Source organism: Triticum aestivum, chromosome 3D, assembly GCF_018294505.1.
Source record: "Triticum aestivum cultivar Chinese Spring chromosome 3D, IWGSC CS RefSeq v2.1, whole genome shotgun sequence".
Classification (NCBI taxonomy): Eukaryota; Viridiplantae; Streptophyta; class Magnoliopsida; order Poales; family Poaceae; genus Triticum; species Triticum aestivum.
This window is the reverse complement of record NC_057802.1, coordinates 94,945,444-94,969,335: the sequence shown is the minus strand read 5'-3', so window position 1 is coordinate 94,969,335 and position 23,892 is coordinate 94,945,444. Positions and strand designations below refer to the sequence as shown.

The following is a 23,892-nucleotide window of genomic DNA, read 5'->3' as shown; positions in this document are numbered from 1 at the left end:
TACCATGCTCTTTATAGAGAGTTATTGGCGTGTGTTACAAAAAATTTTCCTATGGTCAAAAACATTACCATGGTGTTTGTGCGTGAGTTATCTGATTCATAGCGTATAAATTACCATGCTCTTTTTACAGATAAGTTATCGGATTGTGTTACAACAACATTTTTTTCTTCGGGTCAATAGTTACCACGGTGTTTGTGAGTGAGTTATCAGGTTCGTAACGTATAATTACCACACTCTTTTACATATAAGCTATCGGGGTGTATTACAACAATTTTTTACCTAGGGTCAAAATGTTACAGCGATGCGTGAGTTATTAGGTCTATGATGCACGAATTACGGTGTACAAAAGGGAAGAAAAATTGGTAAAAAGAAAGAAAGGAAAATGGCTTGTTTTTCTAGTCGCGTATGTAACAGTATAAATATTTATCGATCTTCTTTGTAATCACAAGTTGAAACCAGACTAAGTGGATATGACAAGTGATGATGGACCAAGAGGTAGTGAGTTTGACGCCCACCTCCTACAATAAATTTATTACGTTTTTTCTACCACGCCAGAAAATAAAAAGGAAGCGAGAGACCGTGCGGATCTGTTGCTTAACGTCCAGTCGACTGGACGTTAGCACAGTCAAAAAAAAAAAGAAATCGCCTCAGTAGGGAAGCACTCAACTCGTGACAACGACGATAAATTAGACAAGCTTTTGCAACATCACCCCTGTTGCAAAAAATTCCGCAGACTTTTTTGCAACAAGGTTGTAAAAAGAATCGCAACAAGATCTCTGTTGCAAAACAACTGTAAAAAGATCTCTGTTGCAACCTGTGTTGCAATGGTGGAGGTGCCGCTCAGCCGCTCGATGAACTCAATCTACTCTCGACCCGACCGATCTTTTGAAAAGACTAGCAAGATGCCCATGTGTTGCATGGAAAATCAAGATGCATTTGTATGAGTAGTTTATGTTGTGGGAGGCCAGTTATGCGAGTTTCTTGATGGGGTGATTGCCATTCACGATAGATTGTACGTGACAGGCAATCTAACAGGCGTTTTACGACGCGTTAGCTTCCCGCGATACATGCGTGCGCGTAACGCACGTGTGTATGCGCGAGTGGTGCGTGCGGTCTAATCCCGCACGCGTATGTGTGCCCGTGCTATTTACGCACACACGTACGTAAGGATGAACAAGAGAAGGCCTTATTTGCAAATGTGGAGAGGGGTGTGGGCATATTTTTGCAAAATTGTCATAGTTTCCTTCCTATCCGTCAGATATAAATCGGACGAACTATATTGCAGGATGGCAGGCACACCATTATCACCAACTCTGTTTTTTATAAGAGTATAGATATAGATATAGATTAGCGTGTAGCTCCCCCACCACCCCATACACACACAAATTTTAGAGGTACCATTTCTTACAAAAGAAAATAGCAATTCTAAAAAAAAGTTATAGGTGTACGACATATCTGGGACCTAACTGCAAAAGCAGCATTCCCCTCACAAATCTCGCGCGCACCACCGATCTCCAGCGACCACCTCAACGCCGGCGATGCCGTCCTCCTACGCCGCGGCCGCCGCATCCTCTTCGCGGAAACCAGCTCCTTTCACTACTGCTACCGCCACCACCCGTAAACCAGCACCCTTACCTGCACCCGCGCCCCCGCCGTCGAACCCTAGCCACGTCTCCGATTCTGACCCTTCCTCCTACTCCTCCTCCGGGGAAGAGACCGATCTCAGCGCCTGCGACCCGGCGACTGCGTCCGTCCTCTCCACCTACCTCTCCGTCGCCGGAAATGGCGCTGACCTCTCGAAAGTCGGCATCTTCCTCAACTCCGCCGCGCGCCGCCGATCACCGCCGTGCCTGATCTGCTTGGACCCCATCCGCCCCTCGGATCCCGTCTGGTCCTGCTCCGCCTCATGCTTCGCCCTTCTCCACCTCCCCTGCATCCAGTCATGGGCACACCAGTCAGCCTCCGCCGCTCCTGCCCCCACCTGGGGCTGCCCCAAGTGCCGCGTCGCCTACCCCAAATCCCAGACCCCCACCTCCTACCACTGCTTCTGCTCCAAGACCGAAGACCCTCCCGCGGACCCCTGGATCCTCCCCCACTCCTGCGGCGACGTCTGCGGCCGCCGCCTCAATTCAAATCCCGACTCCGGCTGTGAGCACACCTGCCTCCTGCTTTGCCACCCTGGACCATGTCCTCCATGCCCGGCTGTTGTTCCTAACGCTCGGTGCTTCTGCGGGGCGCACCGTGAGCCCCGGCGCTGTGCGCATCAGCGTTATTCTTGTAAGGGTAAATGCAATAAACGCCTTAGCTGTGAACTCCACCGTTGTCCGGTGGATTGCCATGATGGGCCATGCCCACCGTGTGCTGTGCGGGGGAATCACAGATGTGAGTGTGGAGAGACAATGGTGGAGAGGTTGTGCTCTGAAAGAGTTTTCCAGTGCAAGAGGGAGTGTAGTGGGATGCTGGAGTGTGGGAAGCATAAGTGTGAGAGGGGATGCCATGGTGGGAAGTGCGGGGAATGTCCGCTTCGTGGGCAGCGGACTTGCCCTTGTGGCAAGAAGGATTATCCAAGGTTGGAGTGTGATGTGGAGGCCGCGACATGTGGATCGACTTGTGAGAAGGTGCTTGGGTGCGGACGGCACAAGTGCCCCGAGCGGTGCCATCGTGGCCCGTGTGACGTGACCTGCCGGCTTGTGATAAAAAAGTCCTGCCGCTGTGGTGTTCTGAAGAAGGAGGTACATATCTACATAACATGTTTGTGACCATAATCTTTAAACTTGCAAGGAGTAAGCAAAACAGATATTCAAGCACTTGCAGGCAGTTAACAACACTAAACTAGTTGCACCTGATTGGCAGGATGGTATCTGCAAGCAATTGCTGCATGCAAAGACCAGTTGTTTAAATTTACTTTTAGACAGTTCTTAGTAGTTAGTGGACAAACATAGAATGCCTGAATGCTCATGTGATTCAAATTGATTTTTGAGTCCAACGTTACCCCTTGCAATGCATACTACCTAACAGAGTAACAATAAATAGCAATTGGTTATTTTTCTTTCTCCTTAATCTGGTCCAGTAGTAATGCTACAGCGTTATGTATACTTCTATGATATTGCTTATTAGACAGCAAATGGCTAAATTCCCCAATTCTTGTGATGCATTGTATCAGCTGCCTTGCCACCAAGACTTGACCTGCGAAAGGAAATGTCAGCGTTTACGTGCCTGTGGACGCCACGCTTGTAAGCGACGTTGTTGTGTTGGGGATTGCCCACCCTGCGCAGAGGTACATCTTTTTCTTTCTCCTTTCATGATTTTGGCCCATTTCAAGTTTCAAGCACTAAAAAGATCTATGCTTGTAGACTTGTGACAGGAGGCTCAGATGTGGAAACCATAAGTGTCTCTCTCCATGCCACAGGTATTGCCCTAATCAACGGTGCATCTTTGGCTTGTCATTTGCTATTGTTTAGTTCTACTTGCATTGCTACAGGCATACATGTATGTGCTCTCATTTTGAACTGCAAGACCATGTCAAAATACCAGAAGTGCCACACAACAGATGTCAAGAACTCAAAATATGTCATGTTGTTCTGATCTGGAATAGTCCCATTTCTTTTTTGGATGGAAAACCCGTGTCTGTAGTTTTGAAGCTGTGATCTTGGTTCATTTGTATGAACTGAAATCCTACTTTTATAGTAACATTTTGTTCCTTTTGTTTGCAGAGGCGCTTGTTCACCTTGTCCATTGATGAAGACCATCTCATGCTTCTGTGGGAAAACATACTTTGAGGTTGAAATTGGTAGACTCTTAATTCTGTTGTTCATTTCGTTGTATGAGTTATATTCGGTCCTATGTTCCTTAGATGATTAGGACACATAATTAGCACGCAACAGCTGCATTGCAATCATTTTTACACGATCTTGTGCACTTCCCTAAATGTTAATTCTTGGTCCAGTTTCATTATACACTACAAGTTCATCATCAGTGTGTCTCCTGACCCATTAGTTGCTAAGTTTCCTTCGTAGATTTGAATGCATAATTCTCTTGTAGGTTCCTTGTGGGACCGAGAAGAATCAGAAACCTCCCAAATGCTCAAAAAGATGCAATATAGATCGTCTTTGCAGACACAAGCTTGATTGCCGGGTAAACTGTTACGCCTCTTTTCTGTAACATTGTCATTGCTAAATAATGATAATCTCTTGATAAATTTTATTGCTGATTGCCACTGCATGGGTATTTGTCACATTGTTGTTGTTCAAAGTTTGTTCTTGTGAATTTAGTTGCATGTCATTCCTGAGTGTTTAATTGCTTTGGCTATTATAAATTGGTCCTCAGAATTTACTTGACATTTTGATCTCCTTCCTTTAGCCCCATAAATGCCACTATGGAGCCTGTCCACCTTGCAAACTGATCTGCGGGGAAGAACTTTCTTGTGGCCACAAGTGTAAAGAAAGGTTTCGTGTTTAATTTATATGCTGAGTGTGTCGTTGCAGCAGTATACCACGAACTACAGTGTCCTCTGATGTCTAACAATCTTAACATTACCCAGGTGTCATGGCTCTATTCCTCCACCGAACCCTGAGTTCACAGTTAAACCAATGAAAAAGAAAATGGAAAAGCATATAGAATGTACACCTGGAACTCCATGCCCACCATGCCAAGAAGTAGTCTTGGTGCCATGTTTTGGAGAGCATCTAGGCCAAGAACGTGCAGTAAGTTTTGAACAATATGGTCATCTTTTGGTCAATTTACCTCCCTCCTTCCCTCCTTCTCTTGCACGTTTGAGCATGCCTCACATGTGCTTGCTTTTACACCTGATTATAACATACAATTTCCTCTTCTTCTTTTTTTGTGTTTTTGCAGATACCTTGCTCCAAAAGCAGGCAATTTCCCTGTCAGAATTTATGTGGAAACCTTCTCCACTGTGGTAACCATTATTGCACAAAGGATTGCCATGTGTTAGAGATTCCATCGGATCAACGTAAGGCTGATACCATATTATCTCTCAGTAGAAAGAACACTCTTGCTGAGCCTTGCGAAAGATGCAATCTTCCTTGTCAAAGGGTCAGTTCTTTTTTAGTTTTGCTTTGCAAAACCTTCAGTTTGGTTGTTTTGTTTATATACTTTAATGTGAAATGGCTAGTTGAGCTCCACATCTTTCTTTTAAGCTTGGTGCATGATGTTTAGTCTTAATGCTTGTGCCAGGCCAGGGATCCTCCTTGTTCACACCCTTGCCCTTCACGGTGTCATCTAAGCGACTGTCTACCTTGCAAAGCCCTTGTTAAAAGATCATGTCATTGTGGTGCTATGACACATGCTTTCGAGTGTGTGTACTATAACAACTTAAATGCCAAGCAACAGCTGAAAGTAAGGTCCTGCGGTGGCCCGTGTCATAGGTCAGTCACCAATCCCCGGTTTCTAATTGTTTCTGTTATGAATGCTCGCACAAAAACACGTTGCACAATTGTTACTGAAATTTCTTTAATTGAATTTATAACTTCATAGTACTGAGTTCTTGGATCTGTTATTTTATGGCATCGTGCAGGAAACTACCAAATTGCCCCCATCTGTGCTCAGAAATATGTCACCCTGGTCAATGCCCGTCAGTGGATCAGTGCATGAAAAAGGTATGGCATCGGCATATTTATCTGTAACCAGCAAGTTATCAGGTGCTCGATCTGTTTAGCTGATGAAACTTTAGTCGAGAAGTTTTTGGATATGTTGCTTCGTTGAAAAGTTAAAGCAAGTTTTAATGCTGCAATTTCAAGCTATACCTTCTTATCTGTATTTATTCCTCTGCATGTTTGATATATTTGAAGGTTAATGTACGTTGTGCATGCAACACCCTGAAAAAAGAGTGGGTATGTCAAGATGTTCTCAAGGAGTACCGAAGGTCTGGCCGTGACCCAAAAGTAGCAAAAGGTCAGTTTGGAGTTGGCCTAATTGCATGCGGTGGAGATTGTGTGAAAAAGGTCAATGTTCCAGCTGCAGAGTTGCATCAACGGAAAGTTCAGGAGAATAAGGTACCAGATCCTACCATCGTAATATGGAACACATTGTTTTTATCTGCTGAGGCTTTACCACCAAACAATTAGATTCTGTGGTTAGTTATTGAATGAGGGCTCATATCCTGAAATTCCCATGTAGAACCCTGCTGCAGAAGTCACAAACGTGCCCAAACGGAGGAAGAAGCGTGACCGCGGAGCACAGGAACCTGTTCAGGTTTCGATGTGGCAGGTGTGTAAAATAGACAGATGTGATGCTTAGATTATTGGGTTTGCTGAGGTATCTCTGCTCCTTAGTCCTTACAATACACTTACATTTGTTTTTTCAGCAAATGAAGCGGTATCTCGTGGTGATAATTGCGTTAGCTGGATTGGTGGTGCTGGGACTACTTATTTGGAAAGGCGTCTACCAGATTTCGGATTGGATGAACGAAATGGAAGAGCAGAAGGCCAGGGAAAGGCTTCTGAGGGCTGGAAGGCTGTAAAAAGTACAGAACTATAGATTGACTCTTGTTGTGCCCCCAGTTATCAGTTTTTGAGACGACCGTTTGACGCCGCAGTCCAGTTTTGGAGACATTTAAGTGACGGTTGCCATTTGTTCGCTCCCTCTTGTATCAGAACGAAGATGACTGTTGTATTGTGTTTGAATTATGTTGTCGAGTTGCTGTAAATGCACAAATGATGTCTGTCTAATATATGGGTGGCTGAAAACACTTGGGAGTCCGCAATTTTTTCAACTTGACCCATCTCTGCAAGCACATGTATGATTTTGTTGAGAATTTTTGGAAATGCACAAACGCCCTAAGCCCATTTAGTACATTTGCATTGACCTCAGTTACTACTCGCAAATCGCAATGGTCCACAGGTGACAAGCCCGGCCTAACATTTTTGATAAATTGCATAGCAGACAGCTTGTTGGCCATCATAAACACAGGTTCTGGAGAGTAGCCACTGGCCATAGTACCCGACATACAGTACTGCCCCAACAAAGTTTTCAGACCAGCACCACTACCAGCGGCAAATCGACCTGGTGCGCTAAAACAGAAGAGAAACTACTGCTTCCGCTTGCCGCTGTGACGGATGATGTGGACCGTCATGGTAAGGCTCTGGCGGTTCTTCTCCATGGGCTGGAACAGACAAACGTCCTGCACCCGCAGCCGGTTGTCGCGGGCGAAACCACGCCAGCCATGCGCCAGCGCCCGCCCGCCGCCGCGCGCGCGCATCTCGACCTCCCACGCCTTCTTCCTCCTCACGAGCGTCACGGCGACCCGCTCCCCGGGTGGAAGATACTCGGCAGCATACGCACAGGAAATGGTCTGCCAAGCCATTCATTCAAAGGAAGTGAGCAACAACAAAGAAGTACTCCTAGTACTACACCTGATCATAATGACAGCTTAGCAAGACACTTGCGACTTACTACGTTGTAGATCCTGTTGCCCACGCCGACGCTGCTCCTGTTCATCACCGAGACGTAGGCGGGAACACGAGACCCGATGGCGCGAGCTGTCCGGTCCACCTCCCTCTCCTGCTCCTCAGTCAGGCGTGCGGTGGATGACAATATGTAGGGACGCGCCGGCTTTGGTAGCTGCCGTGCTCTCTGAGTCTGACGACCATGGTTCCACCCTGAACAAAATTTCAACATGACAAGAGGAATTTCAAGTGAACCAAATTGCTCTAGTCTACTACTAAGGGTAGGGCGTCTGGATGTACCATCATCTTGCTCCTTGTTGACACGGCGGGTTGTCGGGGCGGGTGGCGCCGCCTTTTCCATAGCTGTTGCACCATGACCATAAGCAGTGGTTGATCTTTCTGGGGCAGCCGAGTTCACCCTTGTGTTTCCTACTCTTTTCTTCGGACCAGTACTTCCACTTGCACCCAAGGGCTCGTGAAGCAGATGGACTGTGAATTTGCTCCTGGTGCCAGTGCCCTTCACTGGTTGGAAGACGCAGAGATCTCCCTCGCGCACGCCATTGTCACGGAGGAAGCCTACCCAGCGAGACCCGGTGAGGACGTGCCCACATTGACTCTTCCTGATGTACAACCAGGGGTGCCACTTCTTGCTCTTGCCTGGCCGCTGCAGCGTCAGGTTCTGGCTCTCACGCGGGAAGTGCTCCTCTGCAAAAAGCTTGGGGATCACCTGATTTTCCAGACGGAGGCGCGGTATCAGTGGTGGATCAAACTCAAAACATATACAACTCTACAAGTTTAGCATTTCAAGATTGTAACCTTGACGAAAAATAAGTCCAGATCAAAACTTACAGTAGTACGGATCCGTGTGTTCATTTTCATGATGGCCACGAACACGGGAGTCTCGGCTCGAACAGCCTGGAGAAGCCTAGTTACTCTCTCCTCCTGAGCTCCAGACAGACGAGCCTTTGGAGACAAGACATAGTCGCGCCCTGCGCAAGGTGTCTGACAATCATCATCTAGCCCAAAAGACGATTCATCTTCAGAATGTTCCTCTGCCTTAGCGTCACTGTCTTCTCCTGTACAGAGGGAACTCAACAGTTAGTTAAAACCGCGGCAATAAACAAAATCTAAGATACGAAATGTGTTGTGGACACATAGTTCAGAAAGTAGTGCTAATGCACAAAACAATAACACAATGTAACCTGAATCCTCCTCAGACGAGGAGTCATTTACGGCAGTTTTTCTAGGATGGCTTGAGTCGCCTCTTTCACACGTAGCAAACCGTTTGCTTCCCGGCGATCTTGTGGTATCATCACCCGAGCTGCTTGATATATCAATATAACTCACACTGCTTGATATACCAATACAATCCACGCTCCTGCTTTCTTGAACATTACAAGAAGCAGATTTGATGCCAGCAGAGGGAAGCACTTTCTCACAGTCATCGGAGTCGAGCACCAGGACCTCGAAACGTGACTTCTCAATGTGGCGAAACAGCAAAGAGTCATTCTCCTCAATGGAATGCGCATCGACAAACGCCTCCCATCCACGCCGTCGGAGGACCGTTTCGTTCATAAGCTCGAAGACTTCAACAGTGTACATGCCGCCGTTATGGGATTCCAGTTCGATGGTCCTTGAAATCTTTCCGCCGAAATGGTCTATGAACTTGTTCGGTATAGCCTGTAAGAGACATATTAATTGGTGTAAGCAAGCACAGCAATTTCCTAGTTGAGTTTCCTAGAACAATGAGAGCAACAGAAAATACGATGTAAAAACTACTAGTACGTGCTATACATAGATTATTCGGGAAATGGGCTGATAAATGAAGAACATGTACTGTATTAACCAGAACGACACATCACAAGATTGATTTAGAAATTAGAACAGACAGCGTAAGTGCCATCTGGAGCTTAAAATTTCTTTTCCTACAATTTCCCAGCCTTACAGGATTTACTGCTGGCCTTGAACCCCTAAGTTTAAAGTAGTACATACTTATGTTCAGTAGCAATGATCTTCAGAATCTATTCACTTCTGTGTGTCTGTTTAGCACCAACTACACTAGGATCAATTTCATCTAATCAGTAAGCAACTATCAATTACCAATTCCAACAGATCCTAAATATAAAACATTCTAAAACAGAAGAAGAAAAAGATGTCTGGGCATACTTGAGAAACTAACTTATAACGGGCTTACCATGCCATGTCTGAAATTAGCAGTCATGCGTCTGCAGAAACACTTCATTCTTCCATCCAAATGGTCAGCATATCTCTTGCAGCAGCAACAAGATCTGTTCATCTGGGAAGCTAGTCCAGCCATGTGATGTGAAATATACAGCTTATGTCAGTTGCACATTCAACAAAGTACTCCCTCCGATCCATATTAATTGATGCTGGTTTGGTACAAAATTCTCCGATACATATTAATTGATGCTGGTTTAGTACAAAATTGTACAAACTTTGTACTAAACCAGCATCAATTAATATGGATTGGTGGAGTAGTGACCTCTCCTTCCTAGAGAATGCAGACCATTTTCATGTTATGGCAGTTTGTAACAATTCCTAGCTTGAAAACCAAAAACATGGACACAATCTTTCTACTGAAAGTGCAAATAACACAGAAAAGCTGCAATCGGAGGAAGAAAGAAAAGGTGTGAATCTAGTACAAAAATGGGAGACTGGGACAAATCAAAGCAAGGAAAGATGTTGTTCATGCACTCATATCCAAAACCAGAGAAATCGAAGCATTTAAGTGAACAGCTAGCTGCTCTAAAGTCTTAACCATCTCGTTCCTTTTCTGCTGGTAGTAGGACGTAGGGGAGAGGAGGAGACACCTTACCGTGGCAAAGCAGCTCCAGGAGGCAATGGTGATTCAGAGAAGAAGGCTCAGCGCTGCTGATACACATATGTACACAAGAGGCCTTATAAAGTAGTGGTAGTTTTTACATTTTGTGCATCGTGAAGCATCTTTGCCGAAACAAAAGAAGACACCAAAGGTAATCATGTCTGTCCTGAAAAGGTATTGAAAGGAGCTTCATGAAGAGACAGTACAATATATGCATGCAGGTATTGGCAGTACATGAAGTTACCTTGGGCTGGCAGGGAATCTGGAGAAATCTGCCATGATATTCTCTGCTGATCCTGAAGCACTGGCAAGTCTAAGATACAGCACTAATAATATCCTGGGTAGAATGAGATTCACAAAATATATGTAACTTTATTATTGCAAACACATGCAAACAGAGGAGCCACCTCTAGCTTTGCCAAGATGCCTCTGCACCAGTTATGTCCAGTCACTCAGTGTGTGCATACTGCATAGCACTGCCGTGCGGAGAGGAAAAGGAGCGCAGGCCAACACTCGGGAAGCAACTGAGCCTCCAACTTAACTGCAACCACTTGCTCAGTAAGTTGAACAAGTTTTAATATGGTGCACAAACGCAGAAACACCCAGAAAACTCATGCACGTTTGTATAGCCCTTATCTAGCATATATCCAGAACACACAAGTTTCAAACAATAAAATCCCACAACCTTGCTATTATGCTGATGCTGATGTAGGAAAGACAAACATACTTGCGAGCTACTATGATCTTCCAGAAACTGTGGCATGGACAACATACTGATATTTACAAGATCGCATCAACTAAACCTGTCATGTTACACGAGTTCAATGATAATTTGCTAAGGCCGGAGATGAAGTACTAACTAGAGCATCCATCGACTTCTATAGCTTGTGCGCTGGTGTTATGCCCAGCAGGTCCATGTACCTTTGCATCGACCTCGGTTACTACTCGCAATGGTCCGCAAGCCCAACCTAGCATTAGCCAAACTTTCTGAGTTGCTAGACGGACTCCTGATAAATTGCACAGCAGACAGCTGGTTAGCCATCATAATTCATAAACACAATTTCTGGAGAGCAGCCACTAGCCATAGTGCCAGACATGCATACTACCCCAACAAAGTTTTCAGACAAGTACTACAAGTCTACAAGACCACCAAAAGCTCGCACAATGCAAGCAGAAGAGCTACTACCAGCGGCAAATCGACCTCGTGCGCTAAAACAGAAGAGAGACTACTTCCGCTTGCCACTAACCCAACAAAGTTTTCAGACTAGCACAAGACCACCAAAAGCACACACAATACAAGCAGAAGAACTACCAGCGGCAAATCGACCTCGTGTGCTGAAAGAGAAGAGAAACTACTGCTGCCGCTTGCCGCTGTGACGGATGATGTGGACCGTCATGGTAAGGCTCTCGTGGTTCTTCTCCATGGGCTGGAACAGGCACACGTCCTGCACCCGCAGCCGGTTGTCGCGGGCAAAACCGCACCATCCCTGCGCCAGTGTCCGCCCGCCGTTGCGCGCGCGCATCTCAACCTCCCACACCTTCTTCCTCCTCACGAGCGTCACGGCGACCCGCTCCCCGGCCGGAAGGTAATCGGCAGCATACGCCCCAGAAATGGTCTGCCAAACCATTCATTCAAAGGAAGTGAGCAACAACAAAGATGTAGTAGTACTACACCTGATCATAATGACAGCTTAGGAAAACAGTTGCGACTTACTACGTTGTAGATCCCGTTGTCCACGCCGACGCTGCTCCTGTTCATCACCGAGACGTAGACGGGGACCTGAGACCCGATGGCGCGGGCTGTCCGGTCCACCTCCCTCTCCTGCTCCTCAGTCAGGCGTGCGGCGGATGATATCACATAAGGAGGCGCCAGCTTTGGTAGCTGCCGTGTTCTCTGAGTCTGACGACCATGGTTGCAGCCTAAACAAAATTTCAACATGACTTAGACAGAAGAGGAATTTCAAATGAACCAAATCGCTCTAGTCTACTATTAAGGGCAGGGCATCTGGATCTGCTACCATCATCTTGCTGCTTGTTGACACGGAGGGTTGTCGGGGTGGGTGGCGCCGCCTTTGCCATTGTTGTTGCACCATGACCATGAGCAGTGGTCGCTCTTTCAGGGGCAGCCGAGTTCACCCTTGTGTTACCATGAGTAGTAGTGCATCCTACTCTTTTCTTCGGACCAGTACTTCTACTTGCACCCAAGGACTCGTGAAGCAGATGGACTGTGAATTTGCTCCTGGTGCCAGTGCCCTGCACTGGTTGGAAGACGCAGAGATCTCCCTCCTGCACACCATTGTCACGGAGGAAGCCTACCCAGCGAGACCCGGTGAGGACGTGCCCACATCGATCCTTCCTGATGGAAAACCACGGGTGCCACTTCTTGCTCTTGCCCGGGCGCTGCAGCGTCAGGTTCTGGCTCTCCCGCGGGAAGTGCTCCTCGGCAAACAGCTTGGGGATCACCTGATTTTCCAAACGGTGCGGTATCAGTGGTGGATCAAACATTACAAGTTCAGCATTTCAAGACTACAAGCTTGAAGAAAAAAAGGCAGATCAAAACTTACAATAGTGCGATTCTGTGTGCTCATTTTCATGATGGCCACGAACACGGGAGTCTCAGCTTGAACATCCTGGAGAAGCCTAGTTACTCTCTCCTCCTGAGCTCCAGACAGACGACCACGCCGAGACAAGACATAGTCGCGCCCTGCAGAAGGTGTCTGACGTACATCATCTAGCTCAAAAGATGATTTATGTTCAGAATGTTCCTCAGCAGCGTCAGTGTCTTCTCCTGTACAGAAGTAACTCAACAGTTAGTTAAAACCACGGCAATAAACAAAATCTAAGATACGAAATGTGTTGTGGATACATAGTTCAGAAAGTAGTGCTAACGCACAAAACAATAACACAACGTAACCTGAATCCTCCTCAGGCGAGGAGTCGTTTATTACAGCAGTTTTTCTAGGATGGCTTGAGTCGCCTCTTTCACACGTAGCAAATCGTTGGCTCCCTGGCGACCTTGTGGTATCATCACCCGAGCTGCTTGATATATCAATATAATCCACGCTGCCGCTTTCTTGAGCATTACAAGAAGCAACTTTGATGCCAGCAGAGGGAAGCACTTTCTCACAGTCATCGGAGTCGAGCACCAGGACCTCGAAACACGACTTCTCAATGTGGCGAAACAGCAACGAGTCGTTCTCCTCGACGCCATGCGCATCGACAAATGCCTGCCATCCACGCCGCCGGAGGACTGTTTCGTTCATAAGCTTGGAGACTTCAACGGTGTACATGCTGCCGTTACGGGATTCCAGTTCGATGGTCCTTGAGATATTTCCTCCGAAATGGTCGATGAACTTGTTCGGTATAACCTGTAAGAAACATATTAATTGGTGTAGGCAAGCACAGCAATTTCCTAGTTGAGTTTCCTACAACAAGGAGAGCAACAGAAAACACGATGTATATGCAATGTAAAAATTACTAGTACTCCCTCCGTCCGAAAAAGCTTGTCCCAAACTTGTCTTTTAAATGGATGTATCTAGCACTAACTTGGTGCTAGATACATCCATTTGAGGGACAAGCTTTTTCGGACAGAGGGAGTATGTGATATATATGGATTGTCAGGAAATGGGTTGATAAACGGAGAACATGTAGGGGTATTAACCAGAATGACACATCACATGATTGGTTTAGAAATTAGAACAGATAGTGTTAAGTGCTATCTGGAGTTTATAATTTCTTTTGCTACAATTTCCCAGCCTTACAGGATTTACTGCTGGCCTTGAACCCTGAAGTTTAAACCACATATTTTGCTCACTAGCAGCGATGTTCAGAACCTATTCACTTGTGTGTCTGTTTAACACCAACCGAACTAGGATCATTTTTGTCTAACCTGTAAGCAATTATCCATTACAAATTCCAACCAATCCTACATGCAAAACATTCTAAAGAAGGAGAAGATGTCTGGGCACACTTGAGAAACTGCTCCAAATTATAATGGGCTTACCATGCCATGTCTAAAATTAGCAGTCATGCGCCCGCGGAAACACCTCATCTTTCTATCCAAATGGCCTGCATATCTCTTGTAGCAGTCACAGTATCTCTTCACCTGGGAAGCTAGTCCAGCCATGTGAACTGAAATGTGCAGCTTATGTCAGTTGCATATCAGCATAACGGCAATCTCTCCATAGAGAGCGCAGATCATTTTCTTGTTATGACAGTTTGTAATAAATATAGTATGTGCCCCTCTTAGTGCAAGTTCCTACCTTTGAAACTAAAAACATGGACACAATCTTTCTACTGAAAGTGCAAATAACACAGGAAAGCTGCAACCGAAGGAAGAAAGAAAAGGCCCGAATCCAGCAGAGCAACCCAGTGCAAAGATGGGAGAGTCAAACAAAAATCAAAACAAGCAAAGATGTTCATGCACTCCTATCCCAAACCAGAGAAATCTCAAAATTAAAGTGAATAGCTAGCTACTCTGAAGTCTTAAGTCTTAACCCTCTCGTTCTTTTCCTGCTGGTAGGACATAGGGGAGAGGAGGAGACACCTTACCTTGGCAAAGCAGCTCCAGGAGGAAACGGTGATTCAGTGAAAAAGACTCAGCGGTGCCGATACATATATGTACACAAGCGGCCTGATAAAGTAGTGATAGTTTTAGTACATTTCTGTGCAACCATGAAGCATCTTTGCCGAACCAAGAGAAGACACCAAAAAGAGAGATGCCGGTAATCATGTCTGCCCTGAAAAGGTATTGAAATGAGCTTCATGAAGAGACAGTACAATATATGCAGGTATTGGTAGTACATGAAGTTACCTTGGGCTGACAGGGAATCTGCAGAAATCTGTCATGATATTCTCTGCTGATCATTAAGCACTGACAAGTCTAAAGATACAGCAGGAATAATATCCAGTGCTAGACTGAGATGAAAAGTCTTGACAAAATATTTATTATTATTGCAACACATGCAAACAGAGGATCCACCTCTAGCTTTGCCAAGATGCCTCTGCACCAGGGTCGCTGCTGCAGAGCCAGAGTTATGTCCTGTCACTCAGTGTGTGCATACTGCATATCACTGGCGCGCGGAGAGGAAAAAGGACCCCAGGCCAACACTCGGGAAGCAACTGAGCCTCCAACTTAACTGCAACCACTTGCTCAGTAAGTTGAACAAGTTTTAATATGGTGCACAAACGCAAAAACGCCCAGAAAACTCATGCACGTTTGTATTGCCCTTAACTAACATATATCCAGAACACACCAAAGTTTCAAACAATAAAATCCCACAGCCTTGCTATTATGATGATGCTGATGTAGGAAAGACAGACATACTTGCGAGCTATTATGATCTCCCAGAAACTGTGGCATGGACGACATACTAATATTTACAACTAATATTTACAAGACCCCGTCCACTAAAACTGTCATGTTACAGAGTTCAGTAAGGATTTGCTAAGCCCGGAGATGAGGTACTAACTAGAGCATCGATCGACTTCTATAGCTTGTGCACTGGTGTTATGCCCAACAGGTGGAAGCACTGCCGCATGACGATGGCCGTCGCTTGGCACAGCAGCAGGCGGCTCGTTTCCTCTGGCGACCCGACCACCTGCCAGAATCATGGTACAAGGGGAAAGGCAGTTAAGCATGGCGCGATCAGATAGAGAAATATTTGGTTTGGCAAGCAGATTGGTACCATACCTGGCAGTTGGTGTAAAATTGTGAGAATCTTTCAGATAGGGTGTACAGGTAGTCACACAGGCGATGGGGCGACAGGTCGTCGCAGACCTGCTCGACAACCTTAAACATTGCAGTATAGCCAGAGTTAACGACACAGTATATTATATATATGTACACATAAAAGGATGGTGCTCTACTGAAGCGGTAGGTCTTGTTTATCAAACGCATCCCATGGAGATTTCATCCTGGGTAATTTTCAGGCTAGAAATTCTTTGCTGCCGCAGGCAGAATTTTCAATTACAATCAAGCAAGTGGATCTAAGACCTTGTTAAACAGCTTCAATGAATGAATAATCAAAAGCATGTACCTCTGCAAATTGGATGAGATGCAATCCTAAGGAACGTTCGTCAGGATGGCCGAGAGTAATAAATTCAGTCTGAATCCAAAGGAAGGAAAGTAACAACCATCAGCAATCATGCGATGCTACAGACGGTGTATGGGTTACAAGTATGACAAGATGCTCACCATTTTCAACTCTTCAACATCCTTGTTGGATTTCTGGATGATGGAACAGATACGGGCGTGTGCATACTGAAGGTACACAGCGGTATTTCCCTGCTCATTGCATCACGGTTAGATCTTCATAATACATTCTACTTGGGTAGCTTAAAAAGAGTACTTCGGGACCAAAATACACCAAGATTAAATAATCATACATAACTAGTTAGTACATGGATGCTAGAGTACCTTGTCACTTAGCATTTGTTCGTAGCTAAATTTGTAGTCCGTCAGCCGATTGTTTTTAAGATCTGCATACCTGAATTAAAGAAATTGTAGAAAATGAAGCATCATCAGAATGGTTGAACTATGAGCAGTTAAACATCCACCATAAGGAAAAGTAAATAAGTCTTTATAAGTTGTAAATTTCACGCATGCGTCCAAGTTCTAATACACGCAGGTGCACGTAAAATAGGCACGAGCAGTCATATAATAGAATAGAACTCTAATGCTTAGATGCACAGGCTATTGAGTACGAGCAGTCATACGATAGAATAGAACTTTAATGCTTTGAAAGTTTGATTCATGGAACGGAATATATGAGATAAAATGACCCTTTCATAGTTTTAAAGTGTTTCTCTCCAATAAAGATGATAGAAAGAGAATGTAAACTCACTTAACAGCACCATATCCTATAGCCTCTGAAGTTTTATCCAGCTCCTCATCCGTCCATTTAGCAATTTGACCTGAAAAAAATCGTCACAATAGCAGGCATGGTGAGAGTTCATTTTTTATGAACAATCCCCCCCCCCCCCCCCCCCAAATAAATAAAATAAAATAAATCAAGACATCAATTACCATTTTCAGTGAGACGTTTGATAAGTTGTGCCAGGCTCTGGGATTTAGCCTCATCAAGTAGATCTACCAGTCGAACAGCTCCATCAGAGGAACGGGTCCGGAAACGTGAGCCGTCTGCACCAAGAACAAAGCCAAAACCAACATGGCTCGCCTTTGGGTACTTCTCTTCTTTTTGATCTGGGAGCCAGCCAGCCATCCTAGCAGCCTATGATCAGTTTCACAAAAGGTATTGTGACACACAAAATCTCAGTTGGTCCTCTTCATATGATAAGAACCGACTAGTATACCAAGAGTGCATTTGAAATATTGTTTCTAGATCCTACAAAGAAAATGGATATGGTACTCACACTGAAAACTGAATGGAAGTGTTGCTGCTGACCTACATCCGTTACATATATTATCCATTCTGCCATCTCCACATTAAGCCGGTACCTTCATAAAGTTCATAAAGATAAGAACCACATATGAGTTTAAAAGCTAAGCAGTTCAATAGGGATCCTACATCTCATATATTGAACACTACTTGTTTCATATTCTCTGACAAATACGTGAAAAGAATTTATGTCTTAGGGCGAGAAGTTACAGAAGTAACAGTGTGTTAATTGATGTTTTAGTAACTGACCAAAGAGCAGCCAAGTCTGTAGAAGCATAGTTGAAGCCTCCATCTCTCTTGACCACTATCAGAGGAGGCTTTCGGCCTTCTATAACTCGAGCGCCTTTACTTTCTGTAATCAAGCCTTTGCCAGTCAATTCCTCCAAAACATGAGGAATGTAAGGATTGTAAAAGCTCTCGCCCTGAGAAAATTAACAATTTAGCTAGCTTGATTTCGTATAAAAAGTACATAAAACTATGAATAATCATTTGCTTCTTGTTGGTGAAGTTTGGTTGGAGATCAAGGCCACTGGTAGTTTCAGTAAGGCAAAAAATTCAAACAAAGGTAAAAAATGTAGATAATCAATATAAATTCTGAAATTCCACTTCAAAACATGTTTGAACAGTATATTTATCAATAGTAACTGAACATAACATTCCAGCACTAGTAAACACAATGCACATTGCAACAAAAACACAATGCTTATATTTTTAGGGAAACCACAGCTTAGTTCATACCGCCAGAATAATTCAGCTTCCAATAGTATGTAAAAACTTCAGGAGTTCTCTCCCAATATTTGTTGGTAGGGAACAGTAGTAATACCTTTTCTTCAAGTTCCACATTAAGGCGTTTGTACACCAAGTCAAACTCATTCCGGCTAATTTGACAAATACTTTTCCAGGCAGCTAGGTATCTATCTTCCCCTCTCTACAATTCAGTTATTGTTTGGTGGTGAGAATAAGTCATGCCATAAGTCATAAATTGAGCAAACAACAAGGATTGGAAGAAAAACAACACCTGCAGGCGAACTACTGCTTGCTGAGCCCTGCCTTTAAAATCAGGATTCTCGTCAAATTTTTTCTTGGCATCTCTGTAAAAACTCTGTAGCATATATGCATAACATAACAAGATGTTGCTGGATCAGGAAGATGATAGCAAAACATTCGCTTTCATTCAATGAGAGTTTTGTCAGGATTCGTAAATTTAGTAAGACAAGAAAATTACTTGAAAGAAATAGGTACAACCATTGTGATAAATATCAGTAGCATGCTCTATATACATATGCAGAAGAGACCATAATCATTATTTTCTATTGCTCAGAGCAAGATTTGTATGCACCGATTCAGTCTTTAGGGGTTACAGGAGATGGCATATATCAACCAGTGCTACCACTAATAGTGCAATTGTAGATTTGGAGAAAGGAAGCAGGTTAACCACTCAATATTAGAGTAAGATGCTAGAGGTAAATCATCTTTTAAGGTCAGATACATAACCTTGTGAAAAATCTTGGCATACTTAGATTAAGTTTCATCAGTTAAAGTATTAGACAACCACTAAGCTCTGGTACTATTAACACGTACCTGAAGATCCCCAATGGCCTGGTTGGCAGCTTCCTCCCCATTTGGGAATTTCTCAAACAGAAATTGTATCAGCATTCCAAACTGAAAAAAGATAAAAAAATTATTAGTAAAATAAAGAGTTCCATCTGTGTCAATCTTTAAGACCTCAGTACACGTGAATTTGGTACCTGTGTACCCCAGTCTCCCACATGGTTACGACGAAGAACTTCAATATTCGCAAACTCAAATATGCGAGCTAGTGTATCTCCAATTATGGTTGATCTTATATGCCCAACGTGCATCTCCTTTGCAATATTAGGAGATGAAAAATCAAGCACCACCCTCTTAACTGGTAAGATTGGTGACCATGATTCGATCCCATGGATAAGCATGTCTTGTATCCTCTGCAATTGTGAGGCTCATTAGTATGGTGGGCTTGTGTTAGCACTTACCAGTAACATTAAGGGGTTGTTTGGCTAAGGAACATTAGCGATTGATTTATATAAAACAGGTTTTTAGCAGATTTTTAGCAAAACCCGTTTTACCAACGGTTTTGTGAAAAATCAGTTTATAAAAAATCTTGTTTGGGTTAGAAAACGATGAAACTAGTCCATCTTGTTTCCTGCTTGTACAATGATTCGGCCTTATTCTCTTGTGAACTATAACCATGAACTTTTACCCCAGATTGACCACCGACGGAGTTTCTCAAGCTGCAGTTCCTGATATTTGACACTTCCTGCTGCCATCTCGAGCGTCCCTGGACGCCGCTTCCTCTTCGACTTCTCTTTGCGTACAGCGGCAAGGCCACACAGATGCATGCCTTCTTCTACTCCACCGTGCTGCTTTGCCTACACGAGCGCTTCGACGGCAAGTAAGCAGGCTCCACACTGGTACGCAGGGCATCAGCGAGCATGATATTTGCGGCCATCACGTACACGTCCAGAGAGGGCATGTTCAGGGCAGCGACCAGCAATAGGAAGCTGCTGAGGCGGCCAGGGAGGACGGCGTGGGAACAGCTGAAGAAGCATCGGACGTACACCGGCCGCCCCTCGACGCCGGTCGTCCAGACTGCAAATAGAGTGGACGTACGTCCAGGCTGCAAATAGACCGTCGAGGAGCTGGCCTCGGTGGAGACTCGATCATGGCGAACAACGTGATCACCACAGGACCACGACCGACAGCCCTGCAAAGATGGACCGTGTGGAGGAAGAGACGATGGGCGACAATGGCGGACAGTGCAGCCATGATGGACGGCATGGAGGAGAAGGCGCCGTGACCACCACGGACGACACCGGGGAGGCGGAGGCACGACTGCCGCGGACAGACGGCATGGTGTAGGAGGCGACGAGAATGAGTATACGCAAATCGAGTTTTTTAGAAAAACGACTCATAGTCGTTTTTCTATAAACGCAGAATTCCAGCTTTTAGAAAACCAAGTTCCCTATATCCAGGGATTAGTTAAAGTAGCCAAACAGGATTTTATTCGGTTAGGCTGTTTTCCTGGTTTATAGAGAATGGATTTTATATATTCCACCTATCCAAACAACCCCTAAGTTAATAACGAAGGCTATTTGTAGAACATCTCAACCAGACCTGTGCGATCCAATCACTGGATAGAACTATGTTAACATATCCAGGTCCAACAACAGAGGTGGATTCAACAATTCTGGAAGGAGGAAGGTTGTCTGCAATTGCCTGCAAATATGTTTAGTTTGGATATTAGGAACGAAAATGAAACAATATTTCCTTCAAGAAAACATTCACTTATGAAAGCTTTACCTGTCCAACTGCATTGGGGTTCCCGAGGTTTGTTGCAGATTCTCTTATACGTGGAAATAAGCTCATTGCGTTGTTGCTGCGCATGATTGACAGATGATTTCTTGTTCAGTAGAGACTCATGTCATTAACCAAACACTCAGATAGTAAAATTATAGACTAGACGTAGCACAACGACATACCACTGGTAGTCACCAAATCCTGATTTCGAGACTTCGAGCATTGGCTCCACATCAAAATCAGCTGCCACTGCACAGAGAGATTTCACAACCAATCTGGATAGGTGTCGTTTAACACTCTCCACTCTACATTGAGTCTAGCAAAGCAAGCGAAGAAGCATTGTCAGCACCAACGACTACCTAAGGACAGAAAATACATACAGTAACTCTACAATCAGCAACCACAAATAATTTTTAATGACGACTACAGCGATCGAAGATATGGTATCTATGATTTAGGCAATAACAGAAGATGTAAGAAATTTTTATAACATGAATTGAGGGGAAAAAATAACACATAGGGATAAGACAAAAACAAGGAAAACACTTACTTATCACCTATAGACTAGTTTTCCTCATAAACGTAAGCTTTATATGCTTATGGAACTGAAGCTGACAACACACAAAGAAACCTATAAGACCACGTCTTATGTATTTGGGCCAGACCCCACTCATGATACACTTCATTTTATTTTATTTTATTTATATATAAATAAAATCCTCATAAACACATCCACGATTGCTGATGGCACATATCACAACATTACGACTGGTGAGCATGCCATAGGTTGCAATACAGAAGGGAGGAGTAATAACATATCCAGTGACAAGTTAGGCAAATCGATGACTGAACTCTAGATACGCATGGAACACAGCATGAGCAACACTTACAGCTTCAGTTTCCAGAGGTTGTGAATGGGGAGTAGAAGAGGAAGTGGATGCCGCCTCGCCACCCATGGTCATAGCTCTAGTTAATCACACGGGATCTGCAGAATCCGCCCGCATAGTTAGGCAAACAGATACAAAATATACATCAATCAATAATCATACATATCACCGACCCCCGTTAATTCTGCAACGTCAGTGGAGCAGAGAATCAAAGTGCATCGGGCGATATACAAGCTGCATCTCTAAAGCGCAGGAACCGAACGACCAAAACCACGCTGAACAAAGCGAGGCGGAGCAAATCGACAAACACATGGCGGGCCATGGCCATGGACTCCGCCTCGCCGGCCGCGAAACTCCTCACGCCGCCGTACCACTACTCTCCTGGGGCGGCGGATGACGACGTCGCGACCCGGCGACCGAAGCCGGCGGGGCGGCCAGAGGTAGTATGCTGTCCCCACCCCGAGCACCCTCCCCGCCCCCGCCGTGCACCGACCACCGAGCAAGACCAATCCCCACCCACCCAACCGGCCCGAATGCGAATGCGATCCTACCACCCCACAACAATAAAACCAGGTAAACGCACAAATTCGAGCGCGCATGCTCTCCCGGCCGCACTAAATTGGTTCAGACAATCACGCGCGCGAGTCGAGTTCGAATGCCGCACGCCACGAACTCGAACGGAAATTTGCTGAGCTGAGATTCAGAAGGGAGGCTGACCGATTCGCGGAGATCGGAGGAGGAGACGCGAGACAGGGCGTCGACGATCGATGAGGCCACGTGCTGCGGCGGCCGGCGGCGAGCGCGATGTGCCGGCGTCGGCGTGAGGTGTTCCGGTTCCACGGCTGCGGAGGGGTTTTGGTTTGACTAGTCAGCTTAGACGCAAGGGGGCGGTATATAGAAGGTTCGGCGTGCTTCGTGCCAAGCCCGTCCGATGGAAAGTCGACGGCCAAGATCCAATATGAGACCGGATGATGTACGAGTTGTATCGGTGTCTCCGGCCACTTGTTGTTGACTTAACTGAACTTGACCACCAAGTTATATTTTTAAATAAAAACTTGAGCGCCAAGCCGCAAGTCAGGTGAAACTTCACCTTGACTGTCCCGGAGAAAAAAATGGGGCGCTGTATCATCGAAGGATGTTGCGACCCCTAAGAAATTGTAAGGTGATAATGATTTTGATGCTGCGTATGACTTTATGGACACAACACACAATTGTATCGATCTAGCTAGGAATGAGGTTAATGATAATAGTGATGGTAACTTCATGTATAGTTTCTTTAACAGTGTATATAGTAGCATTGTGTTGTGTCTTAATTAGAGTTGTAGTAGTTCAGTCGTTTTAATTCGTTTTGTCGCTAGTTGTGTCATGCTATTCAATTTTACCACTATGAAATTAAGTGATTTTGCCACTATTTTGTTAGTACCCACCTTAATTTTTAAAATTTAGACCTACGGGAACAACCTATGGACCCCCATCTCTCACTAACCCTCCTTGATTTTCACTACAGGTCCTACCTCCCCTCGATTTTCAGTCATACACCTCACCCCGTAACCTTAAATCATGTATGTGTTCGTAGATGTAGGGTCTCTTCCTTAATTTTGCCGTTCCTTCTTGTTAGTTGCCAGTCAACATCAGTTAACTTCTTTGACAGGTCACATTTAAATAAGACCGGGCTAGGCTTGGAATGGTGTGGCCGTGGATAGCTAGGCAGGAGCTGCGAGCGGGCTTGCCGGGCGCCTGATGTTGCTATCCAAATCAACTGTTGGTTGATCCAGTTTTCTCAGGTAGCGCCTCGTCAACTTGGCAAGCTATTGAGCGTAGATTGGAATTGTTGAAGAAAGGCATCATCTAGCGGATTGGGGGCGGATCTAGTGTTCGTATATGGCATGACCCTTGGATCCCATGGGAACAACCGCATCGTCCCATTAAAGCAAGACACCGATGTCGCTTAAAGTGGGTGCCGAAACTGCTAAACACAGATGGAACACGGGAGATGGACATGCTCCGGGAACACTTTTATC

The 23,892-nt window shown here is 45.0% G+C and overlaps 4 protein-coding genes across 5 annotated transcripts; 1 reads left to right on the top strand and 3 right to left on the bottom strand.

Moving 5' to 3' along the window:
- Nucleotides 1-1,456: 1,456 nt before the first annotated feature.
- LOC123077668 (NF-X1-type zinc finger protein NFXL2) lies at nt 1,457-6,724 on the top strand. Its single transcript, XM_044499960.1, has 13 exons — nt 1,457-2,732; nt 3,164-3,277; nt 3,354-3,409; nt 3,714-3,780; nt 4,042-4,134; nt 4,360-4,445; nt 4,541-4,703; nt 4,855-5,055; nt 5,197-5,387; nt 5,537-5,618; nt 5,811-6,014; nt 6,139-6,228; nt 6,326-6,724. The coding sequence occupies exons 1-13, from the start codon at nt 1,539-1,541 to the stop codon at nt 6,479-6,481; spliced, it is 2,697 nt and encodes an 898-aa protein (XP_044355895.1). The 5' UTR covers nt 1,457-1,538; the 3' UTR covers nt 6,482-6,724.
- Nucleotides 6,725-6,782: 58 nt separating this feature from the next.
- LOC123077672 (B3 domain-containing protein Os03g0620400) lies at nt 6,783-10,670 on the bottom strand. Of its 2 annotated transcripts, XM_044499963.1 has the most exons (8): nt 10,493-10,670; nt 10,243-10,414; nt 9,601-9,710; nt 8,609-9,086; nt 8,256-8,482; nt 7,707-8,133; nt 7,414-7,619; nt 6,783-7,312 (listed from the first exon to the last, which is right to left on the bottom strand). In XM_044499963.1, the coding sequence occupies exons 2-8, from the start codon at nt 10,307-10,309 to the stop codon at nt 7,049-7,051; spliced, it is 1,779 nt and encodes a 592-aa protein (XP_044355898.1). In that variant the 5' UTR covers nt 10,310-10,414; nt 10,493-10,670; the 3' UTR covers nt 6,783-7,048. The 2 variants fall into 2 exon arrangements, with proteins under 2 accessions (XP_044355898.1, XP_044355900.1); XM_044499965.1 differs by lacking the exon at nt 10,493-10,670 and having other exon boundaries at nt 9,601-9,702; nt 10,243-10,261.
- A 279-nt stretch (nt 10,671-10,949) lies between these two features.
- Nucleotides 10,950-15,250, bottom strand: LOC123077670 (B3 domain-containing protein Os03g0620400). Its single transcript, XM_044499961.1, has 8 exons — nt 15,062-15,250; nt 14,800-14,987; nt 14,252-14,379; nt 13,163-13,616; nt 12,813-13,036; nt 12,267-12,711; nt 11,963-12,168; nt 10,950-11,864 (listed from the first exon to the last, which is right to left on the bottom strand). The coding sequence occupies exons 1-8, from the start codon at nt 15,094-15,096 to the stop codon at nt 11,601-11,603; spliced, it is 1,944 nt and encodes a 647-aa protein (XP_044355896.1). The 5' UTR covers nt 15,097-15,250; the 3' UTR covers nt 10,950-11,600.
- A 199-nt stretch (nt 15,251-15,449) lies between these two features.
- On the bottom strand, nt 15,450-22,746 carry LOC123077671 (arginine--tRNA ligase, cytoplasmic). The gene is made up of 18 exons (XM_044499962.1): nt 22,589-22,746; nt 21,875-21,969; nt 21,167-21,300; nt 20,988-21,063; nt 20,802-20,903; nt 19,397-19,612; nt 19,230-19,310; nt 18,667-18,750; nt 18,472-18,576; nt 17,898-18,070; nt 17,623-17,707; nt 17,276-17,480; nt 17,094-17,163; nt 16,667-16,736; nt 16,445-16,534; nt 16,287-16,355; nt 15,941-16,039; nt 15,450-15,848 (listed from the first exon to the last, which is right to left on the bottom strand). The coding sequence occupies exons 2-18, from the start codon at nt 21,944-21,946 to the stop codon at nt 15,738-15,740; spliced, it is 1,842 nt and encodes a 613-aa protein (XP_044355897.1). The 5' UTR covers nt 21,947-21,969; nt 22,589-22,746; the 3' UTR covers nt 15,450-15,737.
- Between the last annotated feature and the right edge of the window lie 1,146 nt (nt 22,747-23,892).

What these genes read in the sequence shown, in the direction of transcription:
- LOC123077671 (XM_044499962.1), bottom strand. Translation starts at nt 21,946, where the DNA reads ATGACCATGGGTGGCGAGGCGGCATCCACTTCCTCTTCTACTCCCCAT. An exon ending in ATAGGATATGGTGCTGTTAA is followed by an intron (nt 16,737 to 17,093) that starts GTGAGTTTACAT and finishes TCTTTAATTCAG; the next exon opens with GTATGCAGATCTTAAAAACA. An exon ending in AATTTTACACCAACTGCCAG is followed by an intron (nt 15,849 to 15,940) that starts GTATGGTACCAA and finishes TGATTCTGGCAG; the next exon opens with GTGGTCGGGTCGCCAGAGGA.
- LOC123077668 (XM_044499960.1), top strand. Translation starts at nt 1,539, where the DNA reads ATGCCGTCCTCCTACGCCGCGGCCGCCGCATCCTCTTCGCGGAAACCA. An exon ending in ATTGCCCACCCTGCGCAGAG is followed by an intron (nt 3,278 to 3,353) that starts GTACATCTTTTT and finishes CTATGCTTGTAG; the next exon opens with ACTTGTGACAGGAGGCTCAG. An exon ending in TTCAGGTTTCGATGTGGCAG is followed by an intron (nt 6,229 to 6,325) that starts GTGTGTAAAATA and finishes TTGTTTTTTCAG; the next exon opens with CAAATGAAGCGGTATCTCGT.
- LOC123077672 (XM_044499963.1), bottom strand. Translation starts at nt 10,309, where the DNA reads ATGTGTATCAGCAGCGCTGAGCCTTCTTCTCTGAATCACCATTGCCTC. An exon ending in CTCGTCTGAGGAGGATTCAG is followed by an intron (nt 8,483 to 8,608) that starts GTTACATTGTGT and finishes CCCTCTGTACAG; the next exon opens with GAGAAGACAGTGACGCTAAG. An exon ending in GCAACAGGATCTACAACGTA is followed by an intron (nt 7,313 to 7,413) that starts GTAAGTCGCAAG and finishes ATGGCTTGGCAG; the next exon opens with ACCATTTCCTGTGCGTATGC.
- LOC123077670 (XM_044499961.1), bottom strand. Translation starts at nt 15,096, where the DNA reads ATGACAGATTTCTGCAGATTCCCTGTCAGCCCAAG. An exon ending in CCTGGAGCTGCTTTGCCAAG is followed by an intron (nt 14,380 to 14,799) that starts GTAAGGTGTCTC and finishes TGCACATTTCAG; the next exon opens with TTCACATGGCTGGACTAGCT. An exon ending in CTCGCCTGAGGAGGATTCAG is followed by an intron (nt 13,037 to 13,162) that starts GTTACGTTGTGT and finishes ACTTCTGTACAG; the next exon opens with GAGAAGACACTGACGCTGCT.